Below are 16,545 nucleotides of genomic sequence, written 5' to 3' on the forward strand. Positions count from 1 at the left end.
GATGAAAGCATAATACAGTTCTAAAAAAAACCAAACCCACCTTGCATTTAAATGATTTTGATATAAATGCAGAGCTATTACTCTAAATGCTGCTGAAACTGTACAGGAAAGACTTCAGTAAAAATGTCCTTTTATATTAAAAGACTAAAATCCTGCCAAAATTATACTTGGTGTGATAATGCCAATTAAAAAAAAAAAAAATCTTAAGTCATGGAGTGACAAAGTATATGTATTTAAAATATCTAGATGCTACTTAAAACCCAGATCATCTTGAGTTTTCTTGTTTGGGAGGGTTTTGTTCTTTTTTTTTTTTTTCTGGAGTTTGCCATGTATTTTGTAAAGTGTCAGATAGGAAATAAAGACCGTGTTCAGCTATATGTACTTTATACCTGGAAGAGTAGTAGTCTGAGACCAGGCAACCACAGATTAACACAGTCAACAGAAATATAAGCATAATTGACAGGTGTTAGTACTTTTGCAGGGAGATTACCTGAAGCAAACAAAAAGGAGATGTTTGACAGTGTTGCATCTGAACTCACTTTTCCTTTCTTGCTTGTGCGCTTGTAGTAGGCACAAGCCATTCATTCATTTAAAGACTGTCAGGTCATTCTTTTAGGATTCAACAACACTTTTTCTGAGGATAGATGTCTAAACTGAATAGAAAGAATTTTTTAATTACAAATTAAGGTACTTGGATCAGGAACCTGTACTTGAGTGAGAGGGGCTGATTTGGGCTCTGAGCCTCGTTTCTAGAAAAGACGAAAATTCCTGCTGTGTTCAATGCCAAAATAAAATACCTTTTCTGCTCTTCTAAAATGCAGGCTTCTCTGCGTGCAACTGTTTGCTGCTTCTACTGTAATATAGTCATGCTCTTTCTGGCCCTTCTTTCATTTTTGACAAGATAGTTGCTAGCTTTAATAGACTGAATTGAAGACCATCCCATCCTGAAGTTTTGTGGTTATCATAGTCCCCTAGAACATGGGGACTGTGGGGTTGAATGTTCTAAGATAGGAACTGAGATGAAGCTTCCCATCTCCACTTTTCTGATTAATAAGCTATTTTGCAAAAGCAGGCATGACTACATTGCAAAATTAGGGCTTACTTTTATTATATCATGTTTTTTGCATGTATGCCTTCATTATGTCTCTTTTTGTTTTTCTTTTTTTATAAAAGCTTTATCTGTTTTTTGTAAATTCAGAATGTTTTTCAGTGTCCAGAATCAAATTTTTTTAAGGTGGGATTTCTAGAAAAGCACATAATATTATGTAGTAAGGATATACCATAGCTTTCATATAAGGGCATTTTCAGCTTTTCAGTTCTTTTTTACTACTTGCCTGTGCTAGCATTTGCTTGCAGTATTCTAACTGTCTTTTATCACTGAGTTGTCTGTAATGATATTCCGATTGTTTTATTCTGATCAGTTACAGTGAATTTCACTGGAGCTGAGAGAAATGGTTAAAGATTTTTTTTTTTTTTCTTTCCCAGTACCCATTACCTTGAATTTATGTCTTTTGAATTTATTCTGCCATAGAACTTTTTTCTGGCTGCCATAATCCCTGAACTACAGATAAAACAAGTTGTTCTCCAATGTTAATTTTTTAAAATGTAGCTCTCCAGAAAGAAAAGGAAAGTCTGAAAAAGATGATAGTTGTTACATATCTCGTTTACCAGGTAGAAGTATAGGAGCAGAAAACGTATGCAGAGACCGTCTAGAAAAGACTATAATTCTGTTCACTAAAGTGGTAAGTAAATTCACCATTTAGTTACTGGAGGTTCAGTCCCTGTTCAGATATATATGTTCCTTAAAGCCAATATGTTTCAGAACTTTTAAAGAAATAGAATGTACTGCAACTTAAAACTTCTTGGTTATGAAATATATTTTTGAATTTTTTTTTAAAGAAAAGGGTATTTGTTTACTCATGCTGACATAAGTTGCAGGAATGAAGAATGCATTTCCTTAGCTCAAACAAAATTAAGTGCATTCCATAAGTAAATTATCTAACTAGGATTTTGGTCAAAAAAGATTTCTGACAGTTTTGCTAAAACATTGGTATCAGCATTAATGAATAAAGAAGAGAGAAACTTTTCATCCTGTCTTTCATAAGTAGTTAGATTTGCTATTTCTAAGGCACTGTTAGTTCTATTGAATAACTGGCCACTTTTAGTTTATTGAAAGATTAACAAAAAACCTCTCTTACCCTCTGACTTCTGTATTATATAATACATTTTGAGTTTTCAATTAATTCTGTGCAACCATTGATTGCATATATTATCAGAAGATAATTTTAGTATTGTCACTTGCTCTGTTTTAATAGATATAAAACTTACAGAATTTGCAGATTCTGTTTTGGGGCCATGGGTGTTATTTAAATATTCAGCCTAATTGTCAGAGATGGGAGGTGTCATGTCCCACTCAGACAAGGGAGACAAGTGACTTAGATTCGTAAATCCCCAACAGAGTGGACAATGGTGAGACAAGTCTCAAAGTCCAGACACAGACATTTATTAATTTCCCACAATGTGCTAATTGAATACACGATAATTGGCTAAGTATATAACAAGTTATAGCAAGGGATATAGTATGCCTTGTGTTACTTAATGGTAATAAGGGAAAAGGGGAAAAAAAAAAAGAGAGATTGATAGAGAGGTAGAAATAGAGATCACTGGTCCAGGTTCCTGTGTTGATCCCGCCAGCAATGGTTCAAGGAGGCATCTGTCATCTTCACTTTCGTGCCCCCTCAATTTATACACCCTTTCCTGGGGTCCGTCCCCTAGGTCGACCCACATACCTACGTATCCCATGTATGGGGAGGGGTGAGGTGTTTCATGGGATGATGTAATTAGCATGATCATGTTAGCCCTCGTTAGCATATTGAGGGGTGTTAACTTTAATATGCATTTCGTGGATAATGAAGCAAAGGTCACTCACCGGACAGATGGCCCTTGAAATTTGTCCAGGTGCCCCAGAGCAGAGCCGTCCTGTCTCCACAGGGCTCCCCCCTCCAGCTGCATCCTGTGTTATTGGGGCAGCCTTATCAGCTCCGACCTCCACTCCCCCTGCTGTCCTTTATCTCTTTCTCAGGCTGTTTTTCAGTCTTTGTTTCTCGCAGGCCTGTTTCTTTCAGGCCCTGTTTTAAGAACTTACAAGTTGTCCCTCACAGGAGGCACCTGTCAACTTCACCAAAATTGAACTGAAGATGCTTTGACCCAGCAGCATTCTTAGTCTTTGTCATAGTACTTCTTACTTTGAACTAACAAGCAAAGTATATGAGGCATGTGTATCTCTTTTTCATAGACCTGAAGAGAAAATACACTTTATTCATAGATAATCTGCCATCTGTAGAAATTCAGATGCAAGAATTTAGGTTTAGAAATTTTTGAAGTAGTAGATGAGATGAAAGGAATTGACCAGTGTATTCTAGACCACTAGTTGGAAAAGCTAAGCTGAAGAAGCAAGTGCTTGTACTGCAGTGGGGGGAGAAAAAAGAATGAAGAATTCTTTCCCTCACCCCTCTGTTACTTACAATAATTTTAATAGGGATGAATTATCTGCTAAAATGTTCAGGGTTTTAAATGTGGCTTATATGTTTTATATACTGTGTTGCTAGCAAGTTGGTCTAGCTGAAAATGGATATTGTTCCTTAAGCTTAGAAAAAGGGTAATTTTGAATATGAATCAAGAATTTCAGGGAGAAATAATGCTTCATTAATCATTGATACTGATATTTTCCTAATTTTCTGTCCTCCTTCAGTTTTCTTTCATATAATTTTATATAAATAGGCACTTTTTTTATAACGAGTTTATGAAAGCATTTAATATAAGACTTGCACAAAAAGTATTTTTATTTCTTTTGCTCTTCTGCTTCCCTAATTTTTAGCTTTTGGACTTTGTGGATCAACATCCTTTTTCATTTACCCCTTTGATTCAGAGGTCATTGGAGTTTGCTGTAACCTATGTTTTCACAGAGGCTGGCGAAGGAGTTGTATTTGAGCGGTTTATTGTACAGTGCCTGAATCTTATTAAGATGATTGTAAAAAATTATGCTTACAAGCCATCGAAAAATATTGAAGGTAATGCTGCTATTTACTAAAAACATTTTTATTTTTTACAACATTTTGCTAGTTGTCACCAAGAGTTAAACTCCTTTTAAGGGATTCTTTTGAAGCACTTAATCTTTCAGTAGTTAGTAACGTATGCTTCTGTCTATACCAATAATTCTGATTTTGATGGTTAAAGTATAAATATATATGGCCATTGACTTGCAAAATCATTTTAAATCCACGAGGAGTATGAATATCATCTTGCTGATTGTTTTAGGTTTCACTGAACTAATTTTAAAAAGTACTTAAGTATGGAATTTGATTAATTTTCATCAAATAGTTTGATGTATCTTTCCCTTGAGAAAAATTTGATAAAATGCTTGGTGTTTGTTGTAATTAACTAATACTAGTACTCTGAAATAGAGCAACACAGTGAATTTGAGATGCAGTTGATAATAAAGCAGTTTATATGTTCTGTTTCTGTAGGACTGTGTCATTCTGAATCTTCATACACTTCTATATGTATGGATGTGGTGGGTTGACCCTAGCTGGATGCCAGGTGTCCACCAAAGCCACTCTATCACTCCCCCTCCTCAGCTGGACAGGGGAGAGAAGAATGACAAAAGGCTCGTGGGTTAAGATAAGGACAGGGAGAGATCACTCACCAATTACCATCACAGGCAAAACAAACTAGACTTGGGGAAATTAAATTAATCACATGTTCATCACTCGTCGTCTCTGCTGCTCCTTCCTCCTCACTCTCTTTCCCTGCTTCAGCGTGGGGTCCTTCCCACGGGAGACAGTCCTCCATGAACTGCTCCAGCATGGACCCTTTCCATGGGGTGCAGTCCTTCAGGAACAGACTGCTCCAGTGTGGGTCCCCCACGGGGTCACAAGTGCTGCCAGCAAACCTGCTCCAGCGTGGGCTCCTCTCTCCACGGGTCCACGTGTCCTGCCAGGAGCCTGCTCCAGCACGGGCTCTCCACGGGGTCACAGCCTCCTTTGGGCGCATCCACCTGCTCTGGCGTGGGGTCCTCTATGGGCTGCAGGTGGAGATCTGCTCCACCGTTACCCTCCCCGGGCTGCAGGTGGAGATCTGCTCCACCGTTACCCTCCCCGGGCTGCAGGTGGAGATCTGCTCCACCGTTACCCTCCCCGGGCTGCAGGGGCACGGCTGCCTCACCATGGGCTGCACCAGGGGCTGCAGGGGAATCTCTGCTCTGGCACCTGGAGCACCTCCTCCCCCTCCTTCTTCACTGACCTTGGGGTCTGCAGAGCTGTTTCTCTCACATATTCTCACTCCGTTCTTCCAGCTGCTGTTGTGCAGCAGTTTTTTACCCTTCTTAAATATGTTCCCACAGTGGTGCTACCACCGTTGCTTCCATGTTAGTTTGATATTTGTGAAAGACTGCATAACAATTGGCATTCTCTTTTTAAATTTGGGAGGGAAGCTTCATGAACATACCAGTATGTGTCAGAAATATTACACAAACCTAGCATTTAAAATTCTTCAAAATATTAATTAAAAAAAATAATGAAATCATTTAGGTTGGAAAAGACCTGTAAGATTGAGTCCAACCGTTAACCTAACACTGCCAAGTCCACCACTAAACCATGTCCCTAAGTGCTACATCTACACGTCTTTTAAATACCTCCAGAGATGGTGACTCAACCACTTCCCTGGGCAGCCTGTTCCAATGATTGACAAGTCAATTTTTCCTAATACCCAGTCTAAACCTCCTCTGGCACAAATTGAGGCTGTTTCCTTCTTGTCCTATCACTTGTTACGTGGGAAAAGAGACTGACTGCCACCTTGTTACGACCTCCTTTCAGGCAGTTATAGAGAGCAATAAGGTCTCCCCTCAGCCTCCTTTTCTCCAGACTAAACAACCCCAGTTCCCTCAGTTGCTCCTGTTGTGGATGAAAGTATCTCACAAGGTTATGATTTAATAGCCATTTAAGATTTATTCATGGTGTGAGGTAGATCAAGGGTTACAATTTACCAGCACTTAATGGTTGATTGGTTTTAAGATTAACAAAGAGATGTAATAAAATATTATGATTAAAATAGTGACTTGATTACAGGTTTGAGAATGACAAGATTCACACTAACTTACTACAAGGTATTCTAAATGAACACACAAATCAGCACAGAAATATTTGTTTATCCAGTGAAATATATAAACATTCACACTTGTAAAGGCAAATATGCATATTCAAGCACATAGGTAGGTAGAGAGGTGGATGGAAGAGGCTAGCCTATAGTTAAAATTTCCCTCTTCTTGAGTTTGGAGCAAATACTCACAGAGTGCATCAGCATTCCTCAACATGTGATAATTGAGATTCGAGAAGAAGTCTGACTTCACCCTGGCCTTCCATCTGCTTTGTGGGCAGATGATCTTCAAACTTCGAGAAGTCTGAGCCTGAGAGGCGTCCCAGCTCAGGGGAGATGCTGGTCACAACCTGCTGTGATCCAGGAGAGCTCAATGGGTCTCACTTAGAATCGCTATTTATAGGGTCTGAGATAATTGACTTCCATCAGGTACTTTTCCATTTCAGCCCAACTCAGATTATGGAATATTCTGGTACTTTCTACCAGTTGCGGAAGCCCAGAACTTGCTAGATATTGGAGTTCTGCTATCACCCCCTTTGGGCCACAACCCAAGTACGGATGTACTAGGCTGTCAGGAGGTATTGATTGTTCCTATTGTTCTTTAAGTGGGAAGAGAGGAGAGCAGAAACCAGGTGGGCTAAGGGGGCACCTTAACGCTCTGGTCTACTGCTTTTCCCAAGCCATTTGAGTTGGAATGTGGTTTGTTCCCAAGCAATAGGGGAGGTAGGCATCAGGAGCATTGAGGGAGTGCCTTTACGCTCTGGGTCCCTACCTTTCCCTATTCATCTTGGGTTGGCAGGTGACCCAAGGAGGGGAAAATTGCACTAAGCACCGAGCGGCCCAAGAGAGGGGGGGGTTGCACCACCACAGCTCCTCGTAAGACTTGTTCTCTAGACCCTTCACCAGCTTCATTGCTCTTCTTTGGACACGCAAAGACGTATAACACTAATGAATTTCGGTGTTATTTCATAATTTTATAATACATTAATGTCCTAAATCCACTGATTACTAACAGAAATTTCTACTTGCAAAAGCTCATAGCTGTGTTTGAGTTTTTGAAATAGAAACATAGTCACTTGACAAAAAGTATGTACCATATTCTAATAAATATATACCATATTCTAATAAAAGATGTAGCACTTTTTGAGAACTATATGATTAAAAAAATAAAATACGGAGAAAAAGAATTTAATTTTCTTAATGTCTGACTGACATAGAGTGTTTGTGTTGGTTGTATAGCATACAGTATTTTTTTGCTGCTTTGTTTAACCAATATTAACTCCTAAAAAAAAAAAAATTCCCAAGTCATTTTAAAGTTTGTTTAGATAAACTTTCTGAGTAGGTATAAATGAAACGTTCTTCGAGTGCTGTGTGTTTCTTCATTTTTAATTCAGCATTCTTCTTCAGTAATGCTGAATTAAAAAAACCACCAAAAGCAGCAGATAAATTTTTTCTTTTTGTCTACGTAGTAGCTGAAAAGCATTATAAATACTTCACAAAGCCCTACAAATCTTTCAGTCTTATTTTGCTGTTAAAGAACTCTCTTAAAAGTAAATGAAATGAGGAGTTTAACTTGCTTAACAGACTTTCAAGTGTACTTTTTTTATGAAAGTCTGCCATGAAAATGTATTTTTTTTTTCTCTGAGGATTTCTTGTCTATTGATTTCTTCCTAGTTTTGCTAGACTGTTTGATCATTAAGCCTTTTAATTGTAATTTGGATTTTCCTGTCTTTTCAGATAGCAGTCCTGAAATTCTTGAAGCACATAAGATAAAGACAGCGTTTTTCACATATCCAACACTAATGGAGATATGTAGGAGATTAGTCACTCGCTATTTTCTGCTGACAGAGGAAGAACTAACGATGTGGGAAGAGGACCCAGAAGGCTTCAGTAAGAAACATGTTGTGTAGTTGATTGCAGTTTATTTAGATATTGGTATAAGAGGTTTCATATCCACATTGCCTCTGCAAATTGCCTACGTGATATTGGCTGTTTTATTTTCTACAGTTTTGTTACATGAACAAATATTCCATCTGGAGATTGTTTTAATAACAAGAGATTTCTCAGTAGTCCATGATATTCACGTATCTAAATGCTAAACTTTATTTGAACCCTAGTTGAAATAATACTTTATTTTTTTCTTTGTGAAATAATAGCTGTAGAAGAGACTGGAGGAGATTCTTGGAAGTACAGTCTTAGAGTAAGTGTTTCAATTTGAAATAAAAACCATTCAGCATTTTTGGATGTGTTTCTTGATACTCTTGGGTGATATTTGGTAGAAAGATAAACTCATGCTTTTAAAAAAAAATCTTTGGTTAAAGAGATTTCGTTAGAATTAATATAAATGAATTTTGTTCATTCATCAATGTTCAAACATTTTGAAATACACTGGAAACTATGCACTTCATGTTCTAGGAGGGAGGGAAAAGGAGTTTGCTTCAGTGTTTGTATCATGTAGTATCTGATGGTTATTAAAACCAGTAGAAGTTGTCTCTTCTTTAAACTGATAATTGATATTATTGCTAATGACTTTGTTAGTAGACATGATGAAGAAAGTTTGATGCATCTATATTAGCATTTTAGTTCAAATTAAAAGTATGCTGTTGTAGTGAATCTCCCAATTATCCCTGCCATGGCTTGCTTTGCAAAGAGATATCAAAGCTTATTTGCTGGGTTACTTTCAGATTAAAACTAAAAAAAACCCAACCCTGTGCATCTAGTGTGTTCCAAGTAGAAAGGGACCTTCAGTCCGGATGACTGAACTAGGGCTAATCCAAAAGGAAACTGTGAGATACCTACATTATTCTTGTACCTCAGAACTTGCTAATATAGATACAGCCATCAAAATCTTGCTTGAGTTAAGCATAGTGTATGATATGAAATGGTATTTCATATAATACTAAGACTAACTTTGCTGCAGTATATTGCATTTTAAATTATGGCCTTTGGGTGCGAGGTATGCAGCACTTACAAATTTTAACATAAAATACATTTTAATTGCCTTTATTTTGATAGATTCTAAACCAGATTTTTTTTAATTTTTCAGCCATGCACGGAAGTTCTTTTTATTGATATTTTCCATGAATATAATCAGACTCTTACCCCTGTGCTTTTAGAAATGGTTCACAGTCTACAAGGTAAATTGTGTAAGACATGAAGGAACTGTGAAATGTAGAATTCTGACATTTGCTTTTGTCAACTATCAAAAAATTTTATCTTGTGATATCTAATTTTATATAGTGTATTCTCTCTATTTTTGATAGGGGATGTGTCAGTATTTTGAAATTATTTCTAAACCTATCATAAAGAGAATGCAGTGTGTATATAGAAAGAGCGAATCTTAATGATTCTTTCCTTTTTCTCATAACTGTCTTAGATGACTGACAGAAACTGGGGCAGTTCTACTTTCACGAGGTGTCAGGCTTTCTTGAGCATGGTTGACGAGCTTAATAAAATCTGTAGGTGGTTTTTTACTGGGAACTTCCTGTTCAAATGTTTCAAGGCACTTTATGGTAATTCTGCCAAGTTTCTGCAGAAATCCTGGGAAAAAAACCCCTTTTAAACAGAAAGTTCAAGTTATGCTGTCATTTTGGACAGTCTAGAGGACTTTCCACATCTAAAGAATCTACTTCAAAAGTTTAGTGTTTTTCTGTATGAAGACTGAAGTCTTCATAGACTGAAGAATGATTCAGGTTTTTTTCACCCCCAAACTGAGTTTTACAGTGGCCATGGAAGGTAATGAGTAGTAGCTGCCACTTTGTTTTCCCTTTCATTTTGGCTTAAGTTCTGTCCCCAGGTTGTGTCGTACCTGACTTATAATATTTTATATTTGAACTTATCAGAATGGATCAGTACATTCTATTAAATAGAAATAAATATTCATTTTCTAAGGGTGGTTTCTGACTCTGCATCCAGAATCTCTTCATAAAATATTTTCTGTACATAAGTTTCAGGATGGCTTGCTGTGCTGTGATACTGCGAATGGTAAAAGGTTCCTTTTCAAAAGGGTTGACACTTACTTTGTTTTTCAAGAATTATGGAAGATAATACTTCCATGCTAAAAGGTACACATACACACTTTTTTTTTTTTCTCCTGAAGCCCCTAGTAGCCATTTCTGGATGTTTTCAATTTGAGAGATATCGTTGATGATATTAAGAATTCATTAATTCTTAAGATCTTGGAAAATTTTTACTTAATACATTATACATGTGCACATGTGCACATGTATATAGGAACTAGGTCTAAGTAGTGACTCTGGAAATAGTACCACATGGTAGACAGTTTTCAGAAATTTGTGGCATTTGAGTCTGTTCTTTGAAATACATACTTCGACTTAATTTCATGTTTCTGTTAACGTTCAGCGCTGAGGAAGTCAGTTAATAATAGGGTATGAAAGCAGAGATTTGATTTTACTGTATTCACTCAAAGTATCAAAAGTGAAATACTGAACTTGTGAATAAAGCAAAAATAGTGGAGCAGTATTAATTCACAGCATAGTTATTTAAAGTGTAAAAGTGCAAAGTTGCTTGCGTTCTTTGTTTAGTTACACTCTTTTTTCTTTATTTTAATTTTATCTTCTAGGATCTGACAACATGGAAGATACCAGTACTATACTGATTAAAGATGCTGGTAAATTAAATTTTACTTTACCTTTTGAAGGAACAGAGCCCCTTTTGTTTATGTGGTTGACTTCTTAAAAAATATATGAGGAGTTTGCAAGGCTTATTTTTAAGTCATCTGAAAAGTAGTACCTAAATCCTGTTTCTCCATGCAATTAATGTCAGTCTTAACTTTTAGAAATGCTTATATAAACATGGTGCTTTTTTCAGCTTTTTTGTGAAACAAACCCTTAGACAATCTCCTTTACTGTCCTGTCCGTTCCCATCTGCAAATAAATGCAGTGCTTCAATGGAGATAGTCTGTCCATTTTACAAATAAGGAGATTTTATGGCAAAAGAAAAGAATTGTCTAAGGCCTCTGATGGAACCATTCTTGATGTTAGAATGAGATCTTAATTTTTTCTTATGGCTTTTAATTATTTCCAAAAGTCTGTATATTTCTTCTATAATATTTTACTAAAATTTCCTCCAAAGTTCCCTTCACCATGGTCTGATAAGCATATACTCTGAAGAAAAATATTTAGTTTTGTTTTTCATTATTATACTCAGGTTATCAAAAATGTTTCTTGAAACTTTAAATAATCAGACTAATTTAAAATTAAATATTCAAGCAAACAATAAGCATAACTCTATTGTTTTTCCCCAGTGTATAATGCAGTTGGACTGGCTGCTTATGAACTATTTGATAGTGTGGATTTTGATCAATGGTTTAAAAATCAACTATTAGGAGAACTACAGGTTTCTCATAACAGGTAAACACCTTGGTTTGTTATATCTTCATCATTTAAATATGAACTGTTGATACAAATATGGTAAGATACGATGTCTAATAATTGCAGACTTGAAAAATACTCAGTAATTAAAGATGACCACTAAATAGCAGAGGCATGAAATGCACATAGATAACTGTACTGGATTTGCATGGCCAGGTTTTTGTAGCAGGGGGGCTACAGGAGTGGCTTCTGTGAGAAGCTGCCAGAAGCTTCCCCCAGGTTTGATAGAGCCAGTGCCAGCCGGCTCCAAGATGGACCCACTGCTGGGCAAGGCTGAGCCCATCAGTGATGGTGGTAGCACCTCTGGGAGAACATATTTAAGGTGGGGAAAAAAACCCCTGCAGCGAAAACAGCAGCTGGGAGAGAGGAGTGAGAATATGTGAGAGAAACAACTCTGCAGACCCCAAGGTCAGTGAAGAAGGAGGGGGAGGAGGTGCTCCAGGTGCCAGAGCAGAGATTCCCCTGCAGCCCCTGGTGCAGCCCATGGTGAGGCAGCCGTGCCCCTGCAGCCCGGGGAGGGTAACGGTGGAGCAGATCTCCACCTGCAGCCCGGGGAGGGTAACGGTGGAGCAGATCTCCACCTGCAGCCCGGGGAGGGTAACGGTGGAGCAGATCTCCACCTGCAGCCCGGGGAGGGTAACGGTGGAGCAGATCTCCACCTGCAGCCCAAAGAGGACCCCACGCCAGAGCAGGGGAATGTGCCCGAAGGAGGCTGTGACCCCGTGGAGAGCCTGTGCTGGAGCAGGCTCCTGGCAGGACTGGTGACCCTGTGGGGGACCCACACTGGAGCAGTCTGTTCCTGAAGAGCTGCACCCCAGGGAAGGAGCCCACGTTGGAGCAGTTTGTGAAGAGCTGCAGCCCGTGGGAAGGACTCATATTGGAGCAGTTCATGGAGCACTGTCTCCTGTGGGAGGGACCCCACGCTGGAGCAGGGGAAGAGTGTGAGGAGTCCTCCTCCTGAGGAGGAAGGTGCGTCAGAAACAATGTGTGATGAACTGACCACAACCCCCATCCCCTGCCCCCTGCGCTGCTCAGGGGGAGCAGGTAGAGAACTCAGGAGTAAAGTTGAGCTGAGGAAGAAGGGAGGGGTGGGGGGATGGTGCTGTAATATTTAGTTTTTATTTCTCATTATCCTACTCTGAATTGATTGGTAATAAATTAAGTTAATTTTGCCCATGACAGTAATTGGTGTGTGATCTCTCCCTGTCCTTATTTTGACCCATGAGCCTTTCATTATATTTTCTCTCCCCTGTCCAGTTGAGGAGGGGGAATGATAGAGCATCTTTTGGTGGGCACCTGGCATCTAGCCAGGGTCAACCCCCCACAATAACTGATACAGTCACAGGTGTGACAGTGTTCATGATGGTGGCAGTTTCTGTATATGTTTAAATTACTGTGTGGTGGCTACTTCCAGGGTTCTGTTGTATCAGACAAATTATTATTATATTATAAGTCTGTCCTCTTGCATATATTTGAGTTGACTGAACTTTGTCAGGACAAGCACCTTTGCTCATTTGAGGAAAGATACTTAAGCCTCCTGAGTCTCCAGAGCCCTTTAGCAGCAAATTCCCACTGAAATTTGTGGAAATAATCTCTGTGAAACTGTAGCTTAGCCAAAATAGTGATTTGTTCTTCTTTACTAGTTCAAATACAAGCCCTCTGTAGCACTCTTCAGTTAATTTCACTAGCAATAAAGTGGGGAAGTAAGGGTTTGGGTTGTGTTGTAAAGTGTGAATGATTACTGGCTGGTTCTACATGAAGAGTATTATATAGCTCATCTGCTGTGGGTTTTCCATTCCCCAAGGTCCTCTTCACTTGGATGGCCTTCACATGAGTACCTCCTTTTTGTTTAGTGGATATCATAGGGCATTTTGAAAGATCAGTTTTGGCATCTCAGTGTAGACTGAGCTGTCCATATCTACAACTGACTAGGAAGATAGTGTTCCTCCCATTTCCTCAAACTGTCACTCTTCCCTCAGGAGAAGGACAGTAAATGCTATTGTACATGCTAATCCTAATCAGATAAGTTTCAAATCACCCTTTGACTCTGACTAAAGCTGTCCTGTTTTTCTTATCAAAGTTATTGGCAGTAACCCTAATGGCCTTTGAAAGACTACTATTTTTTTCTTATACATTTGAAATTCATCTTACCAGACATTATCTGAAATATGAACTAATTTGTTCGCTAATAACCTTAGGAGCTACTATAAATTGTAAATGATTTCCTATAATGAGTTGCTACCCAGCTTTTTTATTTCCAAATGCTAATTATAAACATTTTCTTTACAAATACAGTTCAGTTTCATGTAGAGCAGAAGACCCTGCTAAAACTACAAAAATTAAAATGCTTCTTTTCATTACAATATACTTTTTACTAATGAATTATTTACTTTTGGATGTGTAACCTTACTTCAGGGTCAAAGAATAATTGCCACAGTTGTTTACCTGGTGTCTCCTAATGTTTTTTTTTCTCATTAGTCTTTTGTTTGTATGATCTCAACTTCACTCTACTATCTACCAGTGGCCAAGCACCCTAATGGTTAGGCTAAATGTCAGAAGAGCAGGGAAAAAATTAGGGATCTTGTATATATGATTGATCCTTTGTTGTTGTGCTGCATCAGCACCAATCTCTGAATAAAGCTGCCATGGTATTTGTAGCACATGCTGGCTTTGGCATTTTTATGCCATCCACCCATACAGTAGAACTGACAAAAGTCTTCTACGGTTGATATAGTTGTATTTACAGTAGGGAAGACACCTGATGTAACCATTTGGTTGGCATTTGTGATTAAATTCCTGTGGGGACAGAAGCTTGCAGTAGAAGTTGTCCAGAAGTTTGAAGCTTTGTCTGCTTGAACTGCTTCTACTGCCAGCATCTCTGGAGTCTGCCATGGGAATAAAGGAGACAGTGTTAGTAGTTTGAATGGAGCGTTGCTTTAATGACAACTTCAGGAATACATATGCGGTTCAGATAAAGCAGATTGGCAGGTATGATCTGCTGTACTACAGAATGTCTTGTGGTGATTAGCATGGTTGTTCATAAACTAGTTAACGTTTGGGAACACAAACCTATGTGTTGTCAGCAGTGACCATAGGATTTGCTGTGTTTTGTTTTCTTTGAGTAGTTTATTGTCTGTTGATAGTGAGACTGTCAACCATGACCGTAGTAGTAGAAATATGGGATTAATGAAAAAATAAACCTCTTAAAGACTTTTAGAAGCATTGCATTGCCAAATTTATCACTTGCCATAATATTTAGTTTTGTACTGACTAAGGAGAAGCTTTTCTATAATATGAAAATAGTTTACTGAATACAATCTTTTGCAATAATTCAGTCTTAAAAACAACTCTCTTCCTGCTGAGAAAGTATCAATGTGACACTTAGTACTTTGGTATCAAGTATGATACTTTTGACTGTGAATGTGTGATGTGTCCAGAGTGCTTAAAGCTACCATCCTATGGCTATTGCAACAGAAGCTGCCTTATTTTGCAATATAGTCACTTTCCCATGTGAACTTCAGGTCCAGTAGGCTCAACCTGCTTATACTTAGTGTGTGCTCTTAGTGTAAAAGCTAATGATGCACTAAGGGGTGAGCTTTTCCCCAGGAGTAATGAACATAGAGAAGGTAGGACCTCAAAAATGAGCACCTATGAGTAGAAGAATTTCTAGGAGCTTAAGTCCTTTAAAAAACAAACAAACAGAACCACCACCATCAAAAAAACCCCACAAAATCCCCCAAATGCATGCTATATTTTCTCTACCAGAGAGAAAGAGAATATCTAAAGATGCAGGTAGGGAGGTATGGATTGTACAACAAATATTACCAGAGCTGAAAATCCTTGCTGTCAGCAGGCAGTTATGTACTTATGTCAAGTGTCATTCAGAACTTTTCTTTATGCAATAGTGGCTTCAAAACTATCCAATGCAAATCCCAAGAAAAACTCTTAAGTTTTCTCAATATTCTGATTTTTACAAGGTTGTGTATCAGGCTGTGTATTCTAAGAGTAGAAATAGTTGCATTATCACAGTTTCTTGAATAAATAGAAGGATGTGTGTATCGGGTCTGGCTGAGCCAGAATTGGTTTTCCCCTGTAGCAGCCCTCATGGTGCTGTGTTTTATGCTGGGAGCTGGCAGGGTGTTGATAGCACACTGGTGTTGTGGCTACTGCTGAGTAGTGCTTACACAGCACCAAGGCTCTTTCTGACATTTCCCCCCCCACAGTGGGACAGGGTGGGCAAGATCTTGGGAGGGGACACAACCAGGACAGCTGACCCGAACTGACCAAAGGGATATTCCATACCATATGACGTCTGCTCAGTATAAAGCTGGGAGAAAGGAGGAAGGGGGTGGGGTCACCCTTGGTCCTCCGAGGCAACCGCTACGCATATCAGAGCCCTGCTTCCTGAGAAGGCCCGACATCGCCTGTTAATGGGAAGTAGAGAATAAATCTGTTTTCTTTTTTTTTGCTTCCGCGCGCGGACCTTTGCTTCGCTTTGCTTATATTAAAACTGCTGTTGTTTTACCCACAAGGGTTGTTTTGTTTTCCTATCTTATTTTCTTTCCCTTCTTTGCCCTATTGAGAAAAAAAGGGGAAGGGGGGGGGAAGTGATAGAGCGACTTGGTGGGTACCTGGCATTTAGCCAAGGTCAAACCACCACAATGTGTTAATAAGACAACATATTGTGAAAGTCATGCTTCAGCAATATTTTGTAGGAAATAGGTTTTTCATGCTTCACAACACTGGAATGTTATTCTTAATTAGCTTTGTGTTCCAGTCTAATGAACTGCTGTATACATGCTACTTTCACAACTTTCATGTTATCGGAAGGTGTGCTTTATTAATAATCTTATGGTTGTGGAAATGTTTAATAAATTATTTAATGTAAAGAAGCCGCAATAACTTTAGTTTAATTTGCGGTTTTGATGGCTTGTAAGGCAGAAGTTCATCAAATGAAAAATAAATTAGGATAACAAGGCAAAATAATTTGTTACTTAAA

General features: G+C 38.5%; 1 protein-coding gene across 5 annotated transcripts in view; it reads left to right on the plus strand.

Annotated features, from left to right (window-relative positions):
• LOC141917766 (importin-11-like) overlaps positions 1 to 16,545 on the plus strand; it is a 167,007-nt gene that overhangs the window by 46,901 nt on the left and 103,561 nt on the right. For all 5 annotated transcript variants that reach the window (XM_074811212.1, XM_074811216.1, XM_074811214.1 and 2 more), the window contains exons 10-16: positions 1,672 to 1,742; positions 3,878 to 4,070; positions 7,891 to 8,043; positions 8,310 to 8,353; positions 9,200 to 9,290; positions 10,736 to 10,783; positions 11,420 to 11,525. In XM_074811212.1, the coding sequence (XP_074667313.1) occupies positions 1,672 to 1,742; positions 3,878 to 4,070; positions 7,891 to 8,043; positions 8,310 to 8,353; positions 9,200 to 9,290; positions 10,736 to 10,783; positions 11,420 to 11,525 (706 nt within the window). The remainder of the gene's footprint in view (positions 1 to 1,671; positions 1,743 to 3,877; positions 4,071 to 7,890; positions 8,044 to 8,309; positions 8,354 to 9,199; positions 9,291 to 10,735; positions 10,784 to 11,419; positions 11,526 to 16,545) is intronic.

This window comes from Strix aluco, chromosome W, assembly GCF_031877795.1.
Source record: "Strix aluco isolate bStrAlu1 chromosome W, bStrAlu1.hap1, whole genome shotgun sequence".
Classification (NCBI taxonomy): Eukaryota; Metazoa; Chordata; class Aves; order Strigiformes; family Strigidae; genus Strix; species Strix aluco.